The 27271-nt window shown below is 60.4% G+C and overlaps 1 protein-coding gene across 1 annotated transcript in view; it reads right to left on the minus strand.

The window, feature by feature from the left end:
• Positions 1–1778: 1778 nt before the first annotated feature.
• Positions 1779–27271, minus strand: part of AGAP2 (ArfGAP with GTPase domain, ankyrin repeat and PH domain 2) — a 37783-nt gene continuing 12290 nt past the window's right edge. Inside the window, exons 4-20 of the mRNA XM_054051682.1 lie at positions 26648–26733; positions 26426–26567; positions 25071–25205; positions 22824–22942; positions 22595–22744; positions 21173–21259; positions 20998–21102; positions 18937–19087; positions 18751–18858; positions 17443–17583; positions 14700–14759; positions 12045–12196; positions 11861–11951; positions 9866–10088; positions 6209–6458; positions 2354–2546; positions 1779–2311 (exon numbers count right to left, since the gene is read on the minus strand). Coding sequence (XP_053907657.1) covers positions 1980–2311; positions 2354–2546; positions 6209–6458; positions 9866–10088; positions 11861–11951; positions 12045–12196; positions 14700–14759; positions 17443–17583; positions 18751–18858; positions 18937–19087; positions 20998–21102; positions 21173–21259; positions 22595–22744; positions 22824–22942; positions 25071–25205; positions 26426–26567; positions 26648–26733 — 2525 coding nt within the window. The 3' untranslated portion in view covers positions 1779–1979. The remainder of the gene's footprint in view (positions 2312–2353; positions 2547–6208; positions 6459–9865; positions 10089–11860; positions 11952–12044; positions 12197–14699; positions 14760–17442; positions 17584–18750; positions 18859–18936; positions 19088–20997; positions 21103–21172; positions 21260–22594; positions 22745–22823; positions 22943–25070; positions 25206–26425; positions 26568–26647; positions 26734–27271) is intronic.

The following is a 27271-nucleotide window of genomic DNA, read 5'->3' on the forward strand; positions in this document are numbered from 1 at the left end:
CCCCGCGGGGCCGCTTCAGCACCACGGACAGAGCCCGGGGAGGAGGAGGAGGGGGTACCCTCCCACCGCCCCCCTCTTCGCCGCAGCTTCAGCACCACGGACAGATCCCGGGGTTCACACACCCCCCCCCCCCCCCCCACTGCCCCATAGATCGGACCCCCATCTTCCCTGTGCCCCCCATCTCCCCATAGACCGGACCCCCACCCTCCCTCTGCCCCCCATCTCCCCATAGACCGGACCCCCACCCTCCCTCTGCCCCCATCTCCCCATAACCCAGCCCCATAGACCGGACCCCCATTCTCCCTGTGCCCCCCATCTCCCCATAACCCAGCCCCATAGACCAGACCCCCATCCTCCCTGTGCCCCCCATCTCCCCATAACCCAGCCCCATAGACCGGACCCCCATCCTCCCTGTGCCCCCCATCTCCCCATAACCCAGCCCCATAGACCGGACCCCCATCCTCCCTGTGCCCCCCATCTCCCCATAACCCAGCCCCATAGACCGGACCCCCATCTTCCCCTCTGTCCCCCATCTCCCCATAACCCAGCCCCATAGACCGGGCCCCCATTCTCCCTGTGCCCCCCATGTTCCCCTCTGCCCCCCAAGTGCCCCCCAAGAAGCTTCAGCCACACTCAGCACCAAACCCAACACCATTTACTCACTTCCAGACACTCAGAGGACACTGTACACGGCCCGGACCCCCCCGGACCCCCCCGAACCCCACAACCCCCCACCCTACCCCGTATCCCTCCCCCACCCCCCCCCCAAAGCCCCCCCATATCCCCTCCCCCCCCTCCTCAGCCCCACAGGCGCTGCCGGGGGCGTCACAGCTTGGGGGGCCCCTACATTCATGGGGGGGGGGCGGAATTGGGGGACCCCCCCCCGCCCCGAGGTAATGGGGGGGTCCCCTCAGGGTCCCCTCTTTACCCCCCCCCCCCCTCCAGTGGCACTTTTTTTTTGGGGGGGGTGGGGGGGAGGGGGTCTATTGTAACGAAGCAATAAATTAACGAAGATCTCGAGGGGACACTGAGAAAAGGGGGTGTATAAAAGGTCCTCGTAGAAAAGGGGGGGCGGGGGGGGATATGGGGGGTGACATGGGGGGACACGGGAGGTGACATGGGGGTGACATAGGGGGACATAGGAGCTGATATGGGGGTGATATGGGGGATATAGGGGGTGATATGGGGTGATATGGTGGTGATATGGGGGGATATGGGGGTGACATGGATGGGGTGACATGGATTGGGAGTGACATGAGGGGATATGGGGGTGATATGAGGGGATATGGGGGTGATATGGGGGTGATGGGAGGTGATATTGGGGGACATAGGGGTGACATGGGGGGTGACGAGGGGATATTGGGGGACATGGGGGGACGTGGAGGGTGATATGGGGGGACATGGGGGTGAAATGGGGGTGATATGGGGGACATGGATGGGGTGACATGGGAGTTACATGGGGGGACGTGGGGGTGATATAGAGGGGACATAGGGGATGATATGGGGGACATGGGGGGGTGACATGGGGGGACATAGGGATGACATGGGTGGTATGGGGGTGATATGGGGGATATGGGGGGTGATATGGGGGTGAAATGGGGGATATGGGGTGATATGAGGGGGGATATGGGGGTGGTATGGAGTGATATTGGGGGATATGGGGTGATATGGGGGGATATGGGGGTGATATAGGGGGTGATATGGAGGTGAAATGGGGGGATATGGGGGTGATATGGGGGATATGGGGGGACATGGGGGTGAAATGGGGTGATATGGGGGTGATATGGGGTGCCATGGGGGTGCCCCGGCTGCCCCCCCCTGCCCGTTCCGAGGGGACCCCGGTGCCACCAAGGCCACATCGGGGGGGGGGGGGGGGGGAGGGGGAAATGGGTCATGAGGGGGTGCCCAGCCCCAGAGGGGACCCCCCGAGGGACCCCAACGGGTGTCACCGACCTCCCCCAACCCCCCGGGGGACGCGGCTACACCAGCGCCGTGCGTGGCACACACGGACCCACACTGGCACAGCTGCTGCGGCGCCGCGGCCCGGGGGTGGCCATGGGGCCAGTGGCCACCTTGGCATGGCTGGTGGCCCCTTCTGTGGGGCTGGTGGCCACCTTGGCATGGCTGGTGGCCCCTTCCATGGGGCTGGTGGCCACCTTGGCATGGCTGGTGGCCCCTTCCGTGGGGCTGGTGGCCCTTTCCATGGGGCTGGTGGCCACCTTGGTATGGCTGGTGGCCCCTTCCGTGGGGCTGGTGGCCCTTTCCATGGGGCTGGTGGCCACCTTGGTATGGCTGGTGGCCCCTTCCATGGGGCTGGTAGCCCTTTCGACTGGGCTGGTGGCCACCTTGGCATGGCTGGTGGCCCCTCCGGTGGGGCTGGTGGCCGCGGCGGTGGGGCTGGTGGCCCCCTTGGCGTGGCCGGTGGCCGCGTCGTCGGGGCAGCCGTGCTGGAGCAGGATGTCGGCGCAGTCCTGGCTGCCGGCGCGGCGGGCGTAGAAGAGCGCGGTGCGTCCGTCGGCGTCGCGCGCCCCAACCTCGGCGCCGTACTGCCCAACGGCGCAGCGTGGGGCGCACAACGCCAACCAACGGCGCCCATCGCAGCCTCCTCGACCACCCCATGATCCCCCATGACCTCCCATGACCCCCAATGAACCCCCATGACCCCCCATGGCCCCCATGACCCCCAATGACCCCCCATGACCCCCCAGTGGTCCCCAATGACCCCCCATGACCCCCTATAGTCCCCATGATCCCCCAACGGTCCCTATGACCCTCCCATGATCCCCATGACCCCTTATAGTCCCCATGACCCTCAATGCTCCACATGACCCCCAATGGTCCCCATGAGCCCCCAATGGTCCCCATGACCCCCCAATGATCCCAATGAACCCCATGACCCCCTATAGTCCCCATGACCACCCATAGTCACCATGACCCCCATGACCCCCTAATGGTCCCTATGACCCGCTATGATCCCCAATGATGCCCATGACCCCCCAATGATCCCCAAGACCCCCCATGACCCCCAATGATCCCCATGACCCCCTTTAGTCCGTATGACCCCCCAATGGTCCCCGTGACCCCCCATGACCCCCCATGACCCCCAATGATCCCCATGACCCCCTATAGTCCCCATGACCCCCAATGGTCCTCATGACCCCCAATGATCCCCATGACCCCCCAATAGTCTCCATCACCCCCTATAGTCTCCATGATCCCCCCAATGGTCCCCATGACCCCCAATGAACCCCATGATCTCCTATAGTTCCCATGACCCCCTATAATCCCTGTGACCCCCCAATGGTCCCCATGATCCCCATTGCTCCCCATGACCCCCTATAGTCCCCATGACCGCCCATAGTCACCATGACCCCCCATGGTCCCCATGACCCCCCAATGATCTCCATGACCCCCTATATTCCCCATGACCCTGCAATGCTCCCCATGACCCCCAATGACCCCCCACTGCTTCCCATGACCCCCAAAGCTGTCCATGACCCCCTATAGTCCCCATGACCCTCAATGAACCCCATGACCCCCAATGGTCCCCATGACCCCCTATAGTCCCCATGACCCCCGATAATCCCTGTGACCCCCCAATAACTCCCATGACCCCCTATAGTTCCTATGACCTTCAATGCTCCCCAAAACCCCCAATGGTCCCCATGACCCCCAATGAACCCCATGACTCCCAATGACCCCCTATAATCCCCGTGACCCCCCAATGCTCCCCACGACCCCCTATAGTCCCCATGACCCCCCAATGCTCCCCATGACCCCCCAATGAACCCCATGACCCCCCAATGATCCCCATGACCCCTTATAGTCCCCATGACTCCCCAATGGTCCCCATGATCCCCAATGCTCCCCATGACCCCCAATGAACCCCATGACCCCCCAATGCTCCCCATGACCCCCAAATGGTCCCCACAACCGCCCAATGATCCCCACGACCCCCAATGCTCATCATGACCTCCTATATTCCCCATGACCCCCTATTGTCCCCATGACCCCCCCAATGCTCCCCATGACCTCCGTGACTCCCCAATGATCCCCATGACCCCCTATAGTCCCCATGACCCCCCAATGGTCCCCATGATCCCCAATGAACCAAATGATCCCCTACAGTCCCTATGACCCCCAATGGTCCCCATGAGCCCCCAATGGTCCCCATGACCCCCTATAGTTCTCATGACCCCTTATAGTCCCCATGACCCCCTAATGCTCCCCATGATCCCCCAATGGTCCCCATGACCCCCCAATGGTCTCCATGATCCCCAATGAACCCAATGATCCCCTACAGTCCCCATGACTCCCCAATGGTCCCCATTACCCCCTATAGTCCCCATGACCCCTTATAGTCCCCATGACCCCCTAATGCTCCCCACAATCCCCCAATGGTCCCCATGACCCCCTATAGTCCCCATGACCCCTTATAGTCCCCATGACCCCCAGTGATCCCCATGACCTCCTATAGTCCCCATGACCCCCCATGACCCCCATGACCCCCTATAGTCCCCATGACCCTCTAATGCTCTCCATGACTCCCCATGATCCCCATGACCCTTTATAGTTTCCATGACCCCCCAATCCTCTCCATGACCCCAAATGATCCCCATGACCCCCTATAGTCCCCATGACCCTCAATGCTCCCCATGACTCCCCCAATGGTCCCCATGACCCCCAATGCTCCCCATGACCCCCAAATGCTCCCCATGGCTCCCCAATGATCCCCACGACCCCCAATACTCCCCATGACCCCCCAATGATCCCCATGACCCCCAATGCTCATCATGACCTCCTGTTGTCCCCATGACCCCTAATGAACCCCATGACCCTCTATAGCCCCCATGACCCCCAATGCTCTCCATGACCCCCTATCATCCCCATGACCCTCCCATTGCTCCCCATGACCTCAATGCTCCCTAAGGCCACCCATGGTCACCATGATTCCCATGACCCCCCAATGCTCCCCATGACCCCCCAATGAACCCCATGACCCCCTATAGTCCCCATGACCCCCCTATGATCCCCATGACCCCCCAATGAACCCCATGACCCCTTATAGTCCCCATGACCCCCAATGCTCATCATGACCTCCTGTTGTCCCCATGACCCCCCCAATCATCCTATGACCCCCTATAGTCCCCATGACCCCCAATGAACCCCATGACCCTCTAATGCTCCCCATGACCCCCCATTGCTCCCCATGACCTCAATGCTCCCTAAGACAACCCATGGTCACCATGATTCCCATGACCTCCCAATGCTCCCCATGACCCCCCAATGAACCCCATGACCCCCTATAGTCCCCATGACCCCCTATAGTCTCCATGACTCCCCAATGTCCCCATGAACCCCCCAATGCTCCCCATGACCCCCCCAATGGTCCCCATGAACCCCAATGCTCCCCATGACCCCTCATGGTCAGCATGACCCCCGTGACTCCCCAATGATCCCCATGACCCCCTATAGTCCCCATGAACCCCCAATGGTCCCAATGACCCCCAATGATCCCCCATTGCTCCCCATGACCCCCAATGCTGTCCACGACTCCCTATAGTCCCCATGACCGCCCAATGATCCCCATGATCCCCTATAGTCCCCATGACCCCCAATGCTCCCCATGACCCCCTATAGTCCCCATGACCCCCCATAGTCTCCATGACTCCCATGACCCCCCTATGATCCCCATGACCCCCCCAATGGTCTCCATGACCCCTATAGTCCCCTTGACCCCCCCAATGCTCCCCATGACCCCTTATAGTTCCCATGACCCCCAATGATCCCCGTGACCCTCAATGAACCCCATGACCCCCCCCAATGCTCCCATGACCCCCCAATGCTCCCCATGACCCCCCAATGATTCCCATGACCCCCTATAGTCCCCATGACCCCCAATGATCCCCATGACCGCCTATAGTCCCCATGACCCCCAATGGTCCCCATGACCCCCAATGCTCCCCATGACCCCCCAATGCTCCCCATGACCCCCCAATGATTCCCATGACCCCCTATAGTCCCCATGACCCCCAATGATCCCCATGACCGCCTATAGTCCCCATGACCCCCAATGCTCCCCATGACCCCCAATACTCCCCATGACCCCCAATGACCCCATGACCCCCTATAGTCCCCATGACCCCCCTCAATGCTCCCCATAACCCCCCCCCAGCCCCTCCCCCCCCCGCCCCCCGTTGGGCCTCACCCACACGAGGAGTTGGGTGATGACGACGAGGGCGGCGTCGCAGGCGACGTGGAGGGCCGTTCGCCCGCCGGCGTCGCCCACGTTGAGCTGCTCCTTCTTACTGTGGGCCAAGAGCAGGAGGACCTTCTCCAGGTCCTGATCCCCCACGGCGCGAAGCAGCTGCTGCTCCAGAGGCTCCTCGGCCGTCGGCAGCGGCGCCAGGAACAGTCGCTGCTCGTATTTGGCCCGGATCCACGACTCCCGCTCCTCCCTGCGGCAGCGCCAGCGTCGGCACCCCAAAACCCAGGGGAGGAGGTGGGGGGGGACAGACACACCAAAGGGGGTTTGGGGGGGGATCCAGAGGGGCCAAAAAGGGGGTATGGGGGCACGCAGGGATACAGGGAGGGCCAAAAGTGGGGTTGGAGGGATCCAGGAGGGGTCAAAAGGGGGTTTGGAGGGATCCAGGAGGGGTAAAATGGGGTTTGGAGGGATCCAGGAGGGGTCAAAAGGGGTTTGGAGGGATCCAGGAGAGATCAAATGGGGTTTGGAGGGATCCAGGAGGGGTCAAAGGGGGTTTGGAGGGATCCAGGAGGGGTCAAAGGGGGTTTGGAGGGATCCAGGAAGGGTCAAAGGGGGTTTGGAGGGATCCAGGAGGGCCAAAAGGAGGTTTGGAGGGATCCAGGAGGGCCAAAAGGGGGTTTGGAGGGATCCAGGAGGGCCAGAAGGGGGTTTGGAGGGATCCAGGAGGGGTAAAATGGGGTTTGGAGGGATCCAGGAGGGGTCAAAAGGGGGTTTGGAGGGATCCAGGAAGGGCTAAAGGGGGTTTGGAGGGATCCAGAAGGGCCAAAAAGGGGGTTTGGAGGGATCCAGGAGGGCCAAAAGGGGGTTTGGAGGGATTCAGGAGGGGTCAAAGGGGGTTTGGAGGGATCCAGGAGGGATCAAATGGGGTTTGGAGGGATCCAGGAGGGGCCAAAAGGGGGTTTGGAGGGATTCAGGAGGGGTCAAAGGGGGTTTGGAGGGATCCAGGAGGGATCAAATGGGGTTTGGAGGGATCCAGGAGGGGTCAAAAGGGGGTTTGGAGGGATCCAGGAGGGCCAAAAGGGGGTTTGGAGGGATCCAGGAAGGGCTAAAGGGGGTTTGGAGGGATCCAGGAGGGGTCAAAAGGGGTTTGGAGGGATCCAGGAGGGGACAAAGGGGGGTTTGGAGGGATCCAGGAGGGCCAAAAGGGGGTTTGGAGGGATCCAGGAGGGGTCAAAAGGGGGTTTGGAGGGATCCAGGAGGGGTCAAAGGGGGTTTGGAGGGATCCAGGGAGGGCCAAAAGGGGGTTTGGAGGGATCCAGGAAGGGCCAAAAGGGGGTTTGGAGGGATCCAGGAGGGCCAAAAGGGGTTTGGAGGGATCCAGGAGGGGTCAAAGGGGGTTTGGAGGGATCCAGGGAGGGCCAAAAGGGGGTTTGGAGGGATCCAGGAGGGGTCAAAGGGGGTTTGGAGGGATCCAGGAGGGCCAAAAGGGGGTTTGGAGGGATCCAGGAGGGGTCAAAGGGGGTTTGGAGGGATCCAGGAGGGCCAAAAGGGGGTTTGGAGGGATTCAGGAGGGATCAAATGGGGTTTGGAGGGATCCAGGAGGGGTCAAAAGGGGGTTTGGAGGGATCCAAGAGGGGTCAAAAGGGGGTTTGGAGGGATCCAAGAGGGGTCAAAGGGGGTTTGGAGGGATCCAGGAGGGCCAAAAGGGGGTTTGGAGGGATCCAGGAGGGGACAAAGGGGGGTTTGGAGGGATCCAGGAGGGCCAAAAGGGGGTTTGGAGGGATCCAGGAGGGGCCAAAAGGGGGTTTGGAGGGATCCAGGGAGGGCCAAAAGGGGTTTGGAGGGATCCAGGAGGGCCAAAAGGGGGTTTGGAGGGATCCAGGAAGGGCCAAAAGGGGTTTGGAGGGATCCAGGGAGGGCCAAAAGGGGGTTTGGAGGGATCCAGGGAGGGCCAAAAGGGGGTTTGGAGGGATCCAGGAGGGGCCAAAAGGGGGTTTGGAGGGATCCAGGAGGGCCAAAAGGGGTTTGGAGGGATCCAGGGAGGGTCAACAGGGGGTTTGGAGGGATCCAGGAGGGCCAAAAGGGGGTTTGGAGGGATCCAGGAAGGGCTAAAGGGGGTTTGGAGGGATCCAGGAGGGCCAAAAGGGGGTTTGGAGGGATCCAGGAGGGCCAAAAGGGGGTTTGGAGGGATCCAGGAAGGGTCAAAGGGGGTTTGGAGGGATCCAGGAGGGGTCAAAGGGGGTTTGGAGGGATCCAGGAGGGCCAAAAGGGGGATTGGGGGCACAGAGGGATCCAGGGGGGCGAAAGGGGGTCCCATGGAGCAGTTGGGGTGTCCCATGACCCAAAGGGGTTCCTATGACCCAACTGGGGGATCCCATGACCCAAAGGGGGTCCAATGACTCAATTGGGGATCCCATGACCCAAAGGGTGTCCCATGACCCACATGGGGGATCCCATGGGCCAAAGGGGGTCCCATAACCCAAAGGGGATCCCATGACCCAAGTGGGGGATCCCATGGGCCAAAGGGGTTTCCATGACCCAAAGGAGGTCTCATGACCCAACTGGGGGATCCCATGGGCCAAAAGGGGTTCCATGACCCAAGTGGGGGTTCCCATGACCCAAAGGAGGTCCCATGATCCAAAGAAAGTCCCATGACTCAACTGGGGGATCCCATGGGCCAAAGAGGATCCCATGACCCAACTGGGGGATCCCATGGGCCAAAGAGGATCCCATGACCCAAAGGGTACCCATGACCCAAGTGGGGGTTCCCATGACCCAAAGGGGATCCCATAACCCAACTGGGGGATCCCATGGGCCAAAGGGGGTCCCATGACCCAAAGGAGGTCCCATGACTCAACTGGGGTTTCCCATGACCCAAAGGAGATCCCATGACCCAAAGGAGGTCCCATGACCCAAGTGGGGGATCCCATGGGCCAAAGGGGTTCCCATGACCCAAAGGAGGTCCCATGACCCAAGTGGGGGATCCCATGGGCCAAAGGGGTTCCCATGACCCAAAGGGGTTCCCATGACCCAAAGGAGATCCCATGACCCAAAGATGTTCCATAACCCAAATGGGGGATCCCATGGGCCAAAGGGGTTCCTGTGGCCCAAAGGAGGTCCCATAACCCAAGTGGGGGATCCCATGACCCAAAGGGGTTCCCATGACCCAAAGGAGGTCCCATGACCCAAAGGTGTTCCATAACCCAAATGGGGGATCCCATGAACCAAAGGGGTTCCTGTGACCCAAAGGAGGTCCCATAACCCAACTGGGGGATCCCATGGGCCAAAGGGGGTCCCATGACCCAAAGGAGGTCCCATAACCCAACTGGGGGATCCCATGGGCCAAAGGGGGTCCCATGACCCAAAGGGGATCCCATAACCCAACTGGGGGATCCCATGGGCCAAAGGGGGTCCCATGACCCAAAGGAGGTCCCATGACTCAACTGGGGTTTCCCATGACCCAAAGGAGATCCCATGACCCAAAGGAGGTCCCATGACCCAAGTGGGGGATCCCATGAACCAAAGGGGTTCCCATGACCCAAAGGAGATCCCATGACCCAAAGACGTTCCATAACCCAAGTGGGGGATCCCCTGGGCCAAAAGGGGGGTTTCCGGGGTGCAGTTGAGGTGCCCCATGACCCCGGGTTGTTGACCCACCGCGTGGCGTCGGGGCCGGGTTTGCAGCGCCCGCGGGGGTCGCGCTCCCAGATGCGGTTGGCGGTGGCGTTGCCGATGGAGGTGAGGACGAGCGTGAGGTCCCGGGGCCAATCGTCGAGGTGGAGCGAGCGGACGCGCGAGACGTGGGAGCCCAGGTTGCGGTGCATCCCCGAGCACTCGATGCAGAGCAGCGCCCCCAGGTTGAGCGACGCCCACGTCGGGTCTGCGGGGACGGGGGGACGTCACCACCACCAAGGGGGGCGCCTCGGCTTCTGGTGGGACCACGAGGTGGAACGGGGAGGGAGATGATGGGCAGTGGAGGAGAGCCGTGGAGGAGATGATGGGACATGGAGGAGAGCCATGGAAGGAGATCCATGGAGGAGATCCATAGAGGAGATGGTCCATGGAGGAGATAGGCCATGGAGGAGAGCCATGGAGGAGATGATGGGCCATGGAGGAGAGCCATGGAGGAGATGATGGGCCATGGAGGAGAGCCATAGAGGAGATAGATGGGACATGGAAGGAGATTCATGGAAGGAGATGGTCCATGGAGGAGATGGTCCATGGAAGGAGATGGGCCATGAAGGAGATTAATGGAGGAGATGGGACATGGAAGGAGATCCATGGAAGGAGATAGATGGGCCATGGAGGAGAGCCATGGAGAAGATCCATGGAGGAGATCCATAGAGGAGATGGACCATGGAGGAGTTCCATGGAGGAGATGATGGACCATGGAGGAGATCCATAGAGGAGATGGGCCATGGAGGAGATGGTCCATGGAAGGAGATGGGCCATGAAGGAGATTAATGGAGGAGATGGGACATGGAAGGAGATGATGATGGGCCATGGAAGAGAGCCATGGAGGAGATAGATGGGCCATGGAGGGGATGGGACATGGAGGAGATCCATAGAGGAGATGGGCCATGGAGGAGAGCCATGGAAGAAGATGATGGGCCATGGAGGAGAGCCATGGAAGAAGATGATGGGCCATGGAGGAGAGCCATAGAGGAGATCCATGGAGGAGATCCATGGAAGGACATAGATGGGCCATGGAGGAGAGCCATGGAGGAGATGGGACATGGAGGAGAGCCATGGAGGAGATCCATGGAAGGAGATAGATGGGCCATGGAGGAGATCCATAGAGGAGATAGATGGGCCATGGAGGGGATGGGACATGGAAGGAGATTCATGGAAGGAGATGGTCCATGGAGGAGATGGTCCATGGAAGGAGATGGTCCATGGAGGAGATCCATAGAGGAGATAGATGGGCCATGGAGGGGGTGGGCCATGGAGGAGATGGTCCACGGAAGGAGATTCATGGAAGGAGATGGCCCATGGAAGGAGATTCATGGAGGAGATGGGACATGGAAGGAGATGATGGGCCATGGAGGAAAGCCATGGAGGAGATGGGCCATGGAGGAGAGCCATGGAAGGAGATGATGGGCCATGGAGGAGATGGGACATGGAAGGAGATGGGATATGGAGGAGATGGGACATGGAAAGATATGGGACATGGAGGAGATGGGCCATAGGAGGAGATCCATGGAGGAGATGGTCCATGGAAGGAGATGGTCCATGGAAGGAGAAGGGACATGGAAGGAGATCCATGGAAGGTGATGGTCCATGGAGGAGATGGTCCATATAGGAGATGGTCCGTGGAGGAGATGGGACATGGAAGGAGATGGTGCATGGAAGGAGATCTATGGAGGAGATGGTCCATAGGAGGAGATCCATGGAGGAAATGGTCCATGGAAGGAGATGTTCCATGGAAGGAGATGGTCCATGGGATGAGATCCATGGAGGAGATGTTCCATGGAGGAGATGGTCCATGGAGGAGATGGTCCATGGAGGAGATGGTCAATAGGAGGAAATGGTCCATGGGATGAGATCCATGGTGGAGATGGTCCATGGGAGGAGATCCATGGAGGAGATGTTCCATGGCGGAGCCGCCCCCGTCCGCCGCTGTCCCCCCGCTGCCCCCTGGTGGTCACTCACTGGGTGCGTCGCAGTCCACGCAGAGGGCGTTGCCGCGGGCGCTGCGGATGGCCTGGAGGGCCACGGCTTCGCTCTGGCTGTCCGCGCGAGCCTGTGGGCGACACCGCCCGTCAGCGGGACCTTCTCCAGACCTTCGAACCACCGCGTCCTCCACCCCAACCCCACCCCCGCGAGGAGGTCCCACCTTGTTCTTGGCGCTCTCGCAGCACTGCAGGCTGGCCAGGATCTGCCTCTCGATGGCGCCCACCCAGGCGTCGCGCTCCTCCAGGCTGCCCGCCTCGAAGTGCCACGTCTGCCCCGTGCTCGACACCAGCAGGAACTCAAAGTTCTCCTCCTCTGAAGGAACCCAAGAAACCACCCGTGGGATGAGGGGAAGGTGTCCCTCCATGGGGTGTTCCCACCAACAGGAGGTTCTCAGGGGGTTCCATCAAGTGGTTCGTCTTCTGGAGAGCCCCAAGGGAAGGGGTTGATGGATAGGGGGATGGGAGAGGTTCCGGATGGGTCCATCAACCACACTGGGCCTCAACACCCAATGAGTTGAGTCTCATGTCAAGGAGGTTCTGGATGGGTCCATCACCCACATCGTCCCCTCAACACCCAATGAGTTGAGTCTCATGTCCAGAAGGTTCTGGATGGTTCCATCACCCTCAACACTCAATGAGGTGAGTCCCATGTCCAGAAGGTTCTGGATGGTTCCATCACCCACATTGTCCCCTCAACACCCAACGAGGTGAGTCTCATGTCAAGGAGGTTTGGGATGGTTCCGTCACCCACGTTGGCCCCTCAACACCCAATGAGTTGAGTCCCATGTCAAGGAGGTTCTGGATGGGTCCATCACCCACATCGTCCCCTCAACACCCAATGAGTTGAGTCTCATGTCCAGAAGGTTCTGGATGGTTCCATCACCTACGTTGGCCCCTCAACACCCAACGAGGTGAGTCTCATGTCCAGGAGAGTCCAGAAGGTTCTGGATGGTTCCATCAACCATGTGGGCCCCTCAACACCCAATGAGTTGAGTCCCATGTCCAGAAGGTTCTGGATGGCTCCGTCACCCACATTGTCCCCTCAACACCCAATGAGTTGAGTCTCATGTCCAGGAGAGTCCAGAAGGTTCTGGATGGTTCCATCACCCACATTGGCCCCTCAACACCCAACGAGGTGAGTCCCATGTCCAGGAGAGTCCAGAAGGTTCTGGATGGTTCCATCACCCACTTTGTCCCCTCAACACCCAACAAAGAGAGTCCCATGTCCAGGAGAGTCCAGAAGGCTCTGGATGGTTCCATCACCCACATTGGCCCCTCAACACCCAACGAGGTGAGTCTCATGTCCAGGAGAGTCCAGAAGGTTCTGGATGGTTCCATCAACCACTTTGTCTCCTCAAAACCCAACAAAGAGAGTCTCATGTCCAGGAGAGTCCAGAAGGTTCTGGATGGCTCCGTCACCCATGTTGGCCCCTCAACACCCAATGAGTTGAGTCTCATGTCCAGGAGGGCCCAGAAGGTTCTGGATGGTTCCGTCACCTACGTTGGCCCCTCAACACCCAACGAGGTGAGTCCCATGTCCAGGAGGTGTTGGAGAGCGTCAGCACCAACCCCGAGTCCACAAAACCTCCTTAGACCCAACAAAGTGCCCACTCCGATGGTCCCCAATCCCCAAAGAAACCCCCCGGATGTGGGAGGAGGAGGTGGAGATGGCGGAGATGGAGGTGGTAGAGGTGGTGAAGATGGTGGATTTGGAGATGATGGATTTGGAGGTGAAGAAGATGGTGGGTTTGGAGGTGGTGGAGATGGTGGGTTTGGAGGTGAAGAAGATGGTGGGTTTGGAGGTGATGGATTTGGAGGTGATGGAGATGATGGATTTGGAGGTGGTGGAGATGATGGATTTGGAGGTGGTGGAGATGGTGGGTTTGGAGATGGTGGAGATGGTGGATTTGGAAGTGGTGGAGATGATGGATTTGGAGGTGATGGAGATGGTGGGTTTGGAGGTGGTGGAGAAGGTGGATTTGGAAGTGGTGGAGATGATGGATTTGGAGGTGATGGAGATGGTGGGTTTGGAGGTGGTGAAGATGATGGGTTTGGAGGTGGTGGAGATGGTGGATTTGGAGGTGGTGGAGATGGTGGGTTTGGAGGTGGTGGATTTGGAGGTGATGGATTTGGAGATGATGGATTTGGAGATGGTGGGTTTGGAGATGGTGGCTTTGGCGGCGGTGGCTTTGGCGGTGGTGCAGATGGAGGAGGAGGTGCAGATGGAGGAGGTGGTGCAGATGGAGGAGGAGGTGCAGATGGAGGAGGAGGTGCAGATGGAGGAGGAGGTGCAGATGGAGGAGGTGCAGATGGAGGAGGAGGTGCAGATGGAGGAGGAGGTGCAGATGGAGGAGGTGCAGATGGAGGAGGAGGTGCAGATGGAGGAGGTGCAGATGGAGGAGGTGCAGATGGAGGTGGTGCAGATGGAGGAGGTGCAGATGGAGGAGGTGCAGATGGAGGAGGTGCAGATGGAGGAGGTGCAGATGGAGGTGGTGCAGATGGAGGAGGTGCAGATGGAGGAGGTGCAGATGGAGGTGGTGCAGATGGAGGTGGTGCAGATGGAGGAGGTGCAGATGGAGGTGGTGCAGATGGAGGAGGTGCAGATGGAGGAGGTGCAGATGGAGGAGGTGCAGATGGAGGAGGTGCAGATGGAGGAGGTGCAGATGGAGGTGGTGCAGATGGAGGAGGTGCAGATGGAGGTGGTGCAGATGGAGGAGGTGCAGATGGAGGAGGTGCAGATGGAGGAGGTGCAGATGGAGGTGGTGCAGATGGAGGAGGTGCAGATGGAGGAGGTGCAGATGGAGGTCCCTCCTCACCTGTTTTATAAATATTCCGTAAACTGCCAAAGCTCTTTAATTTCCACATTTTGCGCTTCGCTGCGAGTTCGGAGCCACCGAGAGAGGAGAGGAGGAACCATCGGAGAGGAGAGGAGGAACCATCGGAGAGAGGAGAGGAGGAACCATCGGAGAGAGGAGAAGAGGAACCATCGGAGAGAGGAGAGGAGGAACCATCGGAGAGAGGAGAGGAACCATCGGAGAGAGCAGAGGAGGAACCATCGGAGAGAGGAGAGGAGGAACCATCGGAGAGAGGAGAGGAACCATCGGAGAGAGCAGAGGAGGAACCATCGGAGAGAGGAGAGGAACCATCGGAGAGAGGAGAGGAACCATCGGAGAGAGGAGAGGAGGAACCATCGGAGAGAGGAGAGGAACCATCGGAGAGAGGAGAGGAACCATCGGAGAGAGGAGAGGAGGAACCATCGGAGAGAGGAGAGGAGGAACCATCGGAGAGAGGAGAGGAACCATCGGAGAGAGGAGAGGAGGAACCATCGGAGAGAGGAGAGGAGGAACCATCGGAGAGGAGAGGAACCATCAGAGAGAGGAGAGGAGGAACCATCGGAGAGGAGAGGAGGAACCATCGGAGAGAGGAGAGGAACCATCGGAGAGAGGAGAGGAGGAACCATCGGAGAGAGGAGAGGAGGAACCATCGGAGAGAGGAGAGGAGGAACCATCGGAGAGAGGAGAGGAGGAACCATCGGAGAGAGGAGAGGAGGAACCATCGGAGAGAGGAGAGGAGGAACCATCGGAGAGAGGAGAGGAACCATCGGAGAGAGGAGAGGAGGAACCATCGGAGAGAGGAGACGGGACGAGAGTCAGCAGAGAGGAGGACACGGGAAGGGACAGGGCAGAAGAACCATGGAATGGGTTGGGTTGGAAGGGACCTCAAAGCCCCTCCAGATCCACCACCTCCCGTTGGATCAGGAGCTCTGAGTCCCATCCAACGTGGCCTTCAACATCTCCAGGGGTTCAATAGAACCACCACCATTGTGTCATTTGGCTTCATGGGTTCGATCATGGAATGGGTTGGGTTGGAAAGGACCTCAAAGCCCCTCCAGATCCACCACCTCCCGTTGGATCAGGAGCTCCGAGTCCCATCCAATGTGGCCTTCAACATCTCCAGGGGTTCAGCAGAACCACCACCATCGCATCATTTGGCTTCATGGGTTGAAGGGTTCGATCATGGAATGGATTAGGTTGGAAGGGACCTCATGTCCAACCTAATCCTCTCCTGGTGAAGAACCTTCTCCTGGTGAAGAACCTTCTAACGTCCAACTTAATCCTCTCCTGGTGAAAACCCTCTCCTGGTGAAGAACCTTCTAATATCCAACCTAACGCTCTCCTAGTGAAGAACCTTCTGCTGTGAAGAACCTTCTATCACCCAACCTAACCCTATCCCAGTGAAGAACCTTCTGCTGGTGAAGAACCTTCTAACGTCCAACCTAATCCTCTGCTGGTGAAGAACCTTCTCCCAGTGAAGAACCCTCTCCTGGTGAAGAACCTTCTATCACCCAACCTAACACTCTCCTGGTGAAGAACCTTCTAACGTCCAACTTAACCCTCTCCTGGTGAAAACCTTCTCCTGGTGAAGAACCTTCTGACGTCCAACTTAACCCTCTCCCAGTGAAGAACCTTCTCATGTCCAACCTAACCCTCTCCTGGAGAAGAACCCTCTCCCAGTGAAGAACTTTCTCCTGGTGAAGAACCTTCTATCGCCCAATCTAACACTCTCCTGGTGAAGAACCTTCTGCTGGTGAAGAACCTTCTAACATCCAACCTAATCCTCTCCTGGTAAGGAATCTTCTAACATCCAATCTAACCCCCTCCTGGTGAAGAACCTTTTAACGTCCAACTTAACCCTCTCCCGGTGAAGAACCTTCTCGTGTCCAACCTAACCCTATCCCATTGAAGAACCTTCTCCTGGTGAAGAACCTTCTCACGTCCAACCTGACCCTCTCCTGATGAAGAACCCTCTCCTGGAGAAGAACCCTCTCCTGGTGAAGAACCTTCTATCATCCAACATAACGCTCTCCTGGAGAAGAACCTTCTCACGTCCAACCTGACCCTCTGCTGGTGAAGAACCCTCTCCTGGTGAAGAACCTTCTCCTGGAGAAGAGCCTTCTGACCCCCAACCTGACCCTCTCCTGGTGAAGAACCTCTCTCCTGGTGAAGAACCTTCTCCTGGAGAAGAACCTTCTGACCCCCAACCTGACCTTCTCCTGGAGAAGAACCCTCTCCTGGTGAAGAACCTTCTAACGTCCAACTTAACCCTCTCCCAGTGAAGAACCTTCTCCTGGTGAAGAACCTTCTCCTGGTGAAGAACCTTCTAACATCCAACCTAACGCTCTCCTGGAGAAGAACCTTCTGACCCCCAACCTGACCCTCTGCTGGTGAAGAACCCTCTCCTGGTGAAGAACCTTCTGAACCCCAACCTGACCCTCTCCTGGAGAAGAACCCTCTCCTGGAGAAGAACCTTCTGACCCCCAACGGACCCTCTCCTGGTTGTCCTCCCTGCCCTCCCCTGGACTCTCATGGTGGGTCACCAGCGTGAAGGTCCCCCTCTCCTCCAGGACCAACGACCCCAACGCTCCCCACGTGTCCCCAGGACAGGAGGTTCTCCAACGCTCCGATCCCCTCCGTGTGTTCGCCGCAGCCCTCCCCGCGGGATGAGGTGGAGTTGTCCCCTCGGTGGCCACCGCTGCCGAGTGACCCCCATGGTCCTCACCTTCCGCCTGTCCGGCGGAACCCTCCGTCTTGGACGGTGTCATCAACTTCTTCCGACGGTGCTTCTTCCGCTCCATCGTGGGCGACGCCGGAGGGTCTTTGCCGGAGCTGCCGGGGCTGGAGATGACCTCCAAGGGGACCTCTGCAAGAGAGACGCACCGTGGGGCGATGGTGGACACCGACCTCCGTGGGGACAGCGGGGACAGCGGGGACACCAAGGCCACCAGAGACACTGAGGCCACCAGGGACACTGAGGCCACCAGAGCCATCAGAGCCACCAGGGACACTGAGGTCACCAGGGACATCGGAGCCACCAGAGACACTGAGGCCACCGGGGACACTGAGGCCACCAGGGACATCGGAGCCACCAGAGACATCGGAGCCACCAGGGACACTGAGGCCACCAGAGCCATTGAAGCCACCAGGGCCACCAAGTCCACCAGGGTCATTGGAGCCATAGGGACCACCAAGATCCACCAGAGCCACTGCGCTCACCAGGGTCTTTGAGGTCACCAAGTCCAATAGGGTCATCAGAGCCACCAGAGCCACCAAGGTCACCAGGGTCACCAAGCCTAATAGGGTCATTGGAGCCACCAGGGCCACCAAGGCCACCAAGGTCACCAGAGCCACTGCGCTCACCAGGGTCATTAAGGTCACCAAGTCCACCACGGCCATTGAAGCCACCAGGGTCATCAGGGTCACCAGGGCCACCAAGGTCACCAGGACCATCAAGGTCACCAAGTCCATCAGGGCCATTGAAGCCACAGGGCCACCAAGTCCAATAGGGTGATTGGAGCCACCAGGGCCACCAGGGCCACCAGAGCCATTGGAGCCACCAGGGCCACCAGAGTCACCAAATCCACGAAGGCCACTGTGCTCACCAGGGCCACCGAGTCCACCAGAGCCATTGAAGCCACCGGGGCCACCAAGTCCAAGAGGGTCATCAGAGTCACCATGGCCATCAGGGTCACCAAGTCCAAGAGGGTCATCAGAGCCACCAGGGCCACCAGGGCCACCAAGTCCAAGAGGGTCATCAGAGCCACCAGGGCCACCAAGTCCACCAGAGCCACTGCGCTCACCGGGACCATGAAGGTCACCATGGTCCCCAAGTCCACTGCTCTCCCTGAGGTCACCGAAGCCCTGAAGGCCACCAGAACCATCGATGCCACCACACTGTCCCCTCCCCGTGGCCTCCAGGACCACAGCGCCCACCCCACTCATGGAAGCCACCTCAGATGAGGTCTCCACCTCTTCCTCCCCCCCACGGAGGTGACCACGGCGGAGGTCCCGGCGGGCGGTGGCCGCTCACCGGAGGTGGAGCTCTTGGCGCTGGAGGCCGAGGCGCAACGCTGGAGGGACCGCTCGCCTTTGGTGGCCGATTCCGGGGGGACACTCAACGCCATGGGAGAAGCGCCGCCTGCGGTGGGGACAACCGGTGACAAGGAGGTCCCCATGGCCACCACCACCACCCCCCTGGAGGTCACCGGGGCGTCACCGGCGGCGTCGGGCGCGGTGTCCTTGAGCAAACCGTTGATGCTCGCCGAGGGGCCGCAGGCCGAGATGGCGCGAGGGGGCCTCTTGCCGGGGACCTTCACCGTGGTCCGGAGGAGGTCCATCTCCTTCCCGTGGGTGCTGTGGATGTAGTCCTGGAGGAGGGGACACATCGAGTGTCCATCTTCGGCCCATCTTCCACCGCCTCTCACCCAGCGAGGTGGAACCCATGAGACGTTGGGTGGTCCCAACGCCCACTTTGTCCCCAACGCCCTCTTTGTCCCCTCCATCCATGTCCTCACACCCATCGAGGTGGATCCCATGACTCGTTTGGTGGCCCCAATGCCCTCTTTGTCCCCTCATCCATCTCCTCACACCCAATGAGGTGGAACCCATGAGACGTTGGGTGGTCCCAACACCCTCTTTGTCCCCTCCATCCATCTCCTCTCACCCATCGAGATGGATCCCATGAGACATTTGGTGTCCCCAACGCCCTCTTTGTCCCCTCATCCATCTCCTCACACCCATCGAGGTGAAACCCATGACTCGTTGGATGGTCCCAACACCCACTTTGTCCCCAATGCCCTCTTTGTCCCTCCAACATCTCCTCACACCCAATGAGGTGGAACCCATGAGACGTTGGGTGTCCCCAACACTCTCTTTGTCCCCTCATCCACCTCCTCTCACCCAATGAAGTGGTTCCCATGACTCGTTGGGTGTCCCCAACGCCCACTTTGTCCCCAACGCCCTCTTTGTCCCCTCCATCCATCTCCTTTCACCCGTCGAGGTGGATCCCATGACTCGTTGGGTGGTCCCAATGCCCACTTTGTCCCCAACGCCCTCTTCATCCCCTCCATCCATCTCCTCTCACCCGTCGAGGTGGATCTCATGACACATTGGGTGTCCCCAATGCCGTCTTTGTCCCCTCATCCACCTCCTCTCACCCATCGAGGTGGAACCCATGACTCGTTGGGTGGTCCCAACACCCACTTTGTCCCCAATGCTCTCTTTGTCCCCTCCACCCACCTCCTCTCACCCATCGAGGTGGATCCCATGAGACGTTGGCTGTCCCCAACACCCTCTTTGTCCCCTCCATCCATCTCCTCTCACCCATCGAGATGGATCCCATGACTCGTTTGGTGGCCCCAACGCCCACTTTGTCCCCAACGCCCTCTTCATCCCCTCCATCCATCTCCTCTCACCCATCAAGGTGGATCCCATGAGACGTTGGGTGTCCCCAACGCCCACTTTGGCCCATCTTCCACCTTCTTCCACCCATAGAGGTGGATCTCATGACACATTGGGTGTCCCCAATACCCTCTTTGTCCCCTCATCCATCTCCTCACACCCAATGAGGTGGAACCCATGACTTGTTTGGTGGCCCCAACACCCACTTTGTCCCCAACGTCCTCTTTGTCCCCTCCATCCATCTCCTCTCACCTATCGAGATGGATCCCATGAGACGTTGGGTGTCCCCAATGCCCTCTTTGTCCCATCTTCCATCTCCTCTCACCCATCGAGGTGGATCTCATGACACATTGGGTGTCCCCAATGCTGTCTTTGTCCCATCTTCCACCTCCTTCCACCCATTGAGGTGGAACCCATGACACGTTGGTGGCCCCAACGCCCTCTTTGTCCCCAACGCCCTCTTTGTCCCCTCATCCATCTCCTCTCACCCATCGAGGTGGATCCCATGAGACGTTGGGTGTCCCCAATGCCCACTTTGTCTCCTCCATCCATCTCCTCACACCCATCGAGATGGATCCCATGAGACATTGGGTGTCCCCAATGTCCACTTTGTCCCATTTTCCACCTCTTCTCACCCAACGAGGTGGAACCCATGAGACATTGGGTGTCCCCGACACCCTCTTTGTCCCCTCATCCACCTCCTCTCCCCCATCGAGGTGGAACCCATGCCACGTCGAGTGTCCCCAACGCCCTCTTTGCCCCCTCCATCCACCTCCTCTCCCCCCAAGGAGGTGGTTCCCACCCCAGGAGGTCCCTGGTGGCCCCACGCCATGGGGACAGGCGGGGACAGGGCTTGGGGACGGTTCCTGGTGCTCACGTTGATGCTGGGGTGGTAGAAGAGGAGCCCATTGCTGGACAAGGTCACGTACTTCTTCTTCCACTCTTTGTTGAGGGAATTCCCGCTTCTCTTCAAGAGGAAACTCTGGAGGACACAGAGGCGGTGACACCGTCGGGGACACTGCTGGGGACCTCCCACCAGGGCCACCGCTCACCTGTTTGAGGGGGATGGCGCGACCGCTGCCGGTGACGTCCCCGCGGCTCTCCAAGCTCCGCTTCTCCGAATCACTGCCGCGACGGTTCTGTGGGGACGGGAACGTCACCGGGGCCACCTCAGAAGGACCCAGAGGTGCCCACGGCCCTCGTGGCCACCAAAGAAGACCCCAGAGATGCCCCACGTCCCTCGTGGTCATCAAAGAAGACCCCAGAGGTGCCCCACGGCCCTCGTGGCCACCAAAGAAGACCCCAGAGGTGCCCCACGTCCCTCGTGGTCATCAAAGAAGACCCCAGAGGTGCCCCACGGCCCTCGTGGCCACCAAAGAAGACCCCAGAGGTGCCCCACGTCCCTCGTGGTCATCAAAGAAGACCCCAGAGGTGCCCCACGGCCCTCGTGGCCACCAAAGAAGACCCCAGAGGTGCCCCACGTCCCTCGTGGTCATCAAAGAAGACCCCAGAGGTGCCCCACGGCCCTCGTGGCCACCAAAGAAGAACCCAGAGGTGCCCCACGTCCCTCGTGGCCACCAAAGAAGACCCCAGAGGTGCCCCACGTCCCTCGTGGCCACCAAAGAAGACCCCAGAGATGCCCCACGTCCCTCGTGGCCACCAAAGAAGGCCCCAGAGATGCCCCACGTCCCTCGTGGCCACCAAAGAAGACCCCAGAGGTGCCCCACGTCCCTCGTGGTCATCAAAGAAGACCCCAGAGGTGCCCCACGTCCCTCGTGGCCACCAAAGAAGACCCCAGAGGTGCCCCACGTCCCTCGTGGCCACCAAAGAAGACCCCAGAGGTGCCCCACGTCCCTCGTGGCCACCAAAGAAGGCCCCAGAGATGCCCCACGTCCCTCGTGGCCACCAAAGAAGGCACCAGAGGTGCCCCACGTCCCCCGTGGCCATCAAAGAAGACCCCAGAGATGCCCCACATCCCTCGTGGCCACCAAAGAAGGCACCAGAGATGCCCCACGTCCCTCGTGGCCACCAAAGAAGACCCCAGAGATGCCCGACGTCCCTCGTGGCCACCAAAGAAGGCACCAGAGATGCCCCACGTCCCTCGTGGCCATCAAAGAAGACCCCAGAGATGCCCCACGTCCCTCGTGGCCACCAAAGAAGACCCCAGAGGTGCCCCACGTCCCTCGTGGCCACCAAAGAAGGCCCCAGAGATGCCCCACGTCCCTCGTGGCCACCAAAGAAGGCACCAGAGATGCCCCACGTCCCTCGTGGCCACCAAAGAAGACCCCAGAGATGCCCGACGTCCCTCGTGGCCACCAAAGAAGGCACCAGAGATGCCCCACGTCCCTCGTGGCCATCAAAGAAGACCCCAGAGATGCCCCACGTCCCTCGTGGCCACCAAAGAAGGCCCCAGAGATGCCCCACATCCCTCGTGGCCACCTCCGAGGTCCCGGTGGCCACGGCGCGTCACTCACGGCGAAGAGGCTGGTGCGTCGCTTGGTTCGGTGGAGGGATCCGGGAGTTCCGATGGACGGAGGTCCTTCCCCGCGGAGTTCCCGATGGCTCACGTTGGGCGTCGAGGGCAACGAAGAGGAGAAGTCGCTGCTGTGGCCACCGTTGTTGGTCTAAAGGTTGCCAAGAGGTCCTCTTTGAAGGCCACCGTGTGGTCAGCGGGACGGTGAGGAGGATCTGGGGGGGCTTTACCTGTCCGGAGTGAGGACCTCCCAACGGCGTCGAAGCGGCCGAGTGGCTCGGAGAGCTCGGAAGGGATTTGCAGGAGGCCACGAGGAGCTGCTGCTTCAGAGCCAACGCCTGCTGGGCCACTGCCACCACGGAGCAGGGTCACCGGGACGGCCACCGGGACGGCCACCGGGGCCACCAGAGCACCAGGACATGGGAATGGCCACCGGAATGGCCCACGGGGCCACCGGAGCACCAGGACATGGGAATGGCCACCAGAGCACCAGGACATGGGAATGGCCACCAGAACGGCCAACAGGGCCACTGGAGCACCAGGACATGGGAATGGCCACCAGAGCACCAGGACATGGGAATGGCCACCGGAACGGCCCACGGGGCCACCAGAGCACCAGGACATGGGAATGGCCACCGGAGCACCAGGACATGGGAATGGCCACCGGAGCACCAGGACATGGGAATGGCCATCGGAACGGCCAACGGGGCCACCAGAGCACCAGGACATGGGAATGGCCACCGGAACGGCCCACGGGGCCACCGGAGCACCAGGACATGGGAATGGCCACCGGAACGGCCAACGGGGCCACCAGAGCACCAGGACATGGGAATGGCCACCGGAACGGCCAACGGGGCCACCAGAGCACCAGGACATGGGAATGGCCACCGGAATGGCCCACGGGGCCACCGGAGCACCAGGACATGGGAATGGCCACCGGAACGGCCCACGGGGCCACCAGAGCACCAGGACATGGGAATGGCCACCGGAACAGCCCACGGGGCCACCAGCCATGACCTCCACCCCACTGGGCCTCCAGATCCATCCCACAAGGTCCTGGATGTGGTCCTCATCCCCCTTGGCCACCAGATCCACCCCATCCAACCATGATCTCCATCCCATAAGGACCTGGACATGGTCTCCATCCCCTTTGGCCCCTGGATCCATCCCATCCAGCCATGATCCCCATCCCACAAGGTTCTGGACGTGGTCCTCATCCCCCTTGGCCCCCAGATCCCTCCCATCCCACCATGGTCTCCATCCCACTTGGCCACCAGATCCATCCCATAAGGACCTGGACGTGGTCCTCATCCCCCTTGGCCACCAGATCCATCCCATCTCACCATGGTCTCCACCCCACAAGGACCTGGACATGGTCTCCATCCCCTTTGGCCCCCGGATCCATCCCATCCAACCATGGTCTCCATCCCACTGGGCCTCCAGATCCACCCCACAAGGTCCTGGACATGGTCTCCATCCCCTTTGGCCACCAGATCCATCTCATCCAACCATAGTCTCCATAGTCTCCATCCCATAAGGACCTGGACGTGGTTCTCATCCCCCTTGGCCTCCAGATCCATCCCATCTAACCATGATCCTCATCCCACAAGGTCCTGGACATGGTCTCCATCCCCTTTGACCACCAGACCCATTCCATCCCACCATGGTCTCCACCCCACAAGGTCCTGGACGTGGTCCTCATCCCCCTTGGCCCCCAGATCCATCCCATCCCACCATGATCTCCATCCCATAAGGACCTGGACGTGGTCCTCATCCCTCTTGGCCCCCAAATCCATCCCATCCCACCATGGTCTCCACCCCACAAGGTTCTGGACGTGGTCCTCATCCCTCTTGGCCCCCAGATCCACCCCATCCAGCCATGGTCTCCACCCCACAAGGTCCTGGACATGGTCTCCATCCCCCTTGGCCCCCAGACCCATCCCATCCCACCATGGTCTCCACCCCACAATGACCTGGATGTGGTCCTCATCCCCCTTGGCCACCAGATCCACCCCATCCAACCATGATCTCCATCCCACCTGGCCACCAGATCCATCCCACAAAGACCTGGACGTGGTCCTCATCCCTCTTGGCCACCAGATCCACCCCATCCAACCATAGTCTCCATAGTCTCCATCCCATAAGGACCTGGACGTGGTCCTCATCCCCCTTGGCCACCAGATCCACCCCATAAGGACCTGGACATGGTCTCCATCCCCCTTGGCCCCTGGATCCATTCCATCCCACCATGGTCTCCATCCCATAAGGTCCTGGACGTAGTCCTCTCCCCACTTGGCCCCCAGATCCACCCCATCCAACCATGGTCTCCACCCCACAATGACCTGGACATGGTCTCCATCCCCCTTGGCCCCCGGATCCACCCCATCCCGCCATGATCTCCACCCCCGTTGGCCACCAGACCCTCCCCCAGCCCATGGCCGCGGTCCCCCCGTCCCCTCCGCCCCCTCCGCCCCCACCTTCGGTGAAGACGCGCTCGACGTTGAGGCCGTAGGTGGCGCACGTCTCGTAGTAGAGAGCCCTCTTGGCGCGAGCGCAGAGGTCCCGCGCGCGCCCGTCCGCCACCGCCCGCGGGCTGCAGGCGCTCACCCTGTCTGGAGAGCGCAGCGACGGACACCCCATGGGCCACGGCCGCTCCTCCTCCCCACCGCTCCTCCGGTTCCCACCGCTCCTCCGGTCCCCACCGCTCCTCCGGCTCCCACCGCTCCTCCGGCTCCCACCGCTCCTCCGGCTCCCACCGCTCCTCCGGCTCCCACCGCTCCTCCGGTTCCCACCTTCAGTTCCCACCGCTCCTTCAGTTCCCACCGCTCCTTCGGTTCCCACCGCTCCTCCGGTCCCCACCGCTCCTCCGGTCCCCACCGCTCCTCCTCCCCACCGCTCCTCCGGTCCCACCGCTCCTCCTCCCCACCGCTCCTCCGGTCCCACCGCTCCTCCTCCCCACCGCTCCTCCGGTCCCCACCGCTCCTCCGGTTCCCACCGCTCCTTCAGTTCCCACCGCTCCTCCGGTCCCCACCGCTCCTCCGGTCCCCACCGCTCCTTCAGTTCCCACCGCTCCTCCGGTCCCCACCGTTCCTGCGGTCCCCACCGCTCCTGCGGTCCCCACCGCTCCTCCTCCCCACCGCTCCTCCGGTTCCCACCTTCAGTTCCCACCTTGAGTTCCCACCTCTCCTTGAGTTCCCCCCTTGAGTTCCCCCCTTGAGTTCCCACCTCTCTTTGAGTTCCCCCCTTGAGTTCCCACCTCTCCTTGAGTTCCCACCTCGAGTTCCCCCCTTGAGTTCCCACCTCTCCTCGAGTTCCCCCCTTGAGTTCCCACCTCTCTTTGAGTTCCCACCTCTCCTTGAGTTCCCACCTCACTTTGAGTTCCCACCTTGAGTTCCCACCTCTCCTTGGGTTCCCACCTTGAGTTCCCACCTCACTTTGAGTTCCCACCTCTCCTTGAGTTCCCACCTTGAGTTCCCACTTTGAGTTTCCACCCCACTTTGAGTTCCCACCTTGAGTTCCCATCTTGAGTTCCCACCTCTCCTTGAGTTCCCACCTTGAGTTCCCACTTTGAGTTCCCATCTCTCCTTGAGTTCCCACCTTGAGTTCCCATCTTGAGTTCCCACCTCTCCTTGAGTTCCCACCTTGAGTTCCCACCTCTCCTTGGGTTCCCACCTTGAGTTCCCACCTTGAGTTCCCACCACTCCTTGAGTTCCCACCTCTCCTTGGGTTCCCACCTTGAGTTCCCACCTCACTTTGAGTTCCCACCTCACTTTGAGTTCCCACCTCTCCTTGAGTTCCCACCTCGTGTTCCCACCTCACTTGGAGTTCCCACCTTGAGTTCCCACCAACGCCAGAGGCACTTCGGCGCCGCCGCGGTGGGCGCTGAGCAGCGCGTGGAGCCGCGAGGCCTCCTCGAAGCTCTTCTCGTTCTCCAGGCTGAAGACCAAGATGACGGCGTCCACCCAAGCGGCGAACTGGACGGGTGGAGGTCACGGGGGGTGAGGGTGGGCACCGGGAAAGCCCTCCCGGGTGGTACCACCACGCCGGTCCGTACCTTGGCATCCGGAGCGCCGGATTCCTCGCGGATGAGGAGGAGGTGGCTTTGGCCGTCGATGGTCACCTCCCGCTTGAATTGACCACCTGGGGGGCGTGGGGGACAGGGGGAGCCCTGGAGGGGGCGCTGCGCGGGGGCCTGGAGAACATCACGGCCGTGGCCACCACCAGCGCCTGCTCCAGCCCGCGGCCACGGCCAAACCCCAGGGGGGAACCAACCCCGTGGTGGAACCCAACCCATGGTGGAACCCAACCCATGGTGGAACCCAACTGATGGTGGAACCCAACCCATGGTGGAACCCAACTGATGGTGGAACCCAACCGATGGTGGAACCCAACCCATGGTGGAACCCAACCCATGGTGGAACCCAACCGATGGTGGAACCCAACTGATGGTGGAACCCAACCGATGGTGGAACCCAACCCATGGTGGAACCCAACCCATGGTGGAACCCAACTGATGGTGGAAACCAACCCATGGTGGAACCCAACTGATGGTGGAAACCAACCGATGGTGGAACCCAACTGATGGTGGAACCCAACCCATGGTGGAACCCAACCCATGGTGGAACGCAACTGATGGTGGAACCCAACCCATGGTGGAACCCAACCCATGGTGGAACGC

The sequence above is a fragment of the Cuculus canorus genome, chromosome 29 (assembly GCF_017976375.1).
Source record: "Cuculus canorus isolate bCucCan1 chromosome 29, bCucCan1.pri, whole genome shotgun sequence".
Taxonomy (NCBI): domain Eukaryota; kingdom Metazoa; phylum Chordata; class Aves; order Cuculiformes; family Cuculidae; genus Cuculus; species Cuculus canorus.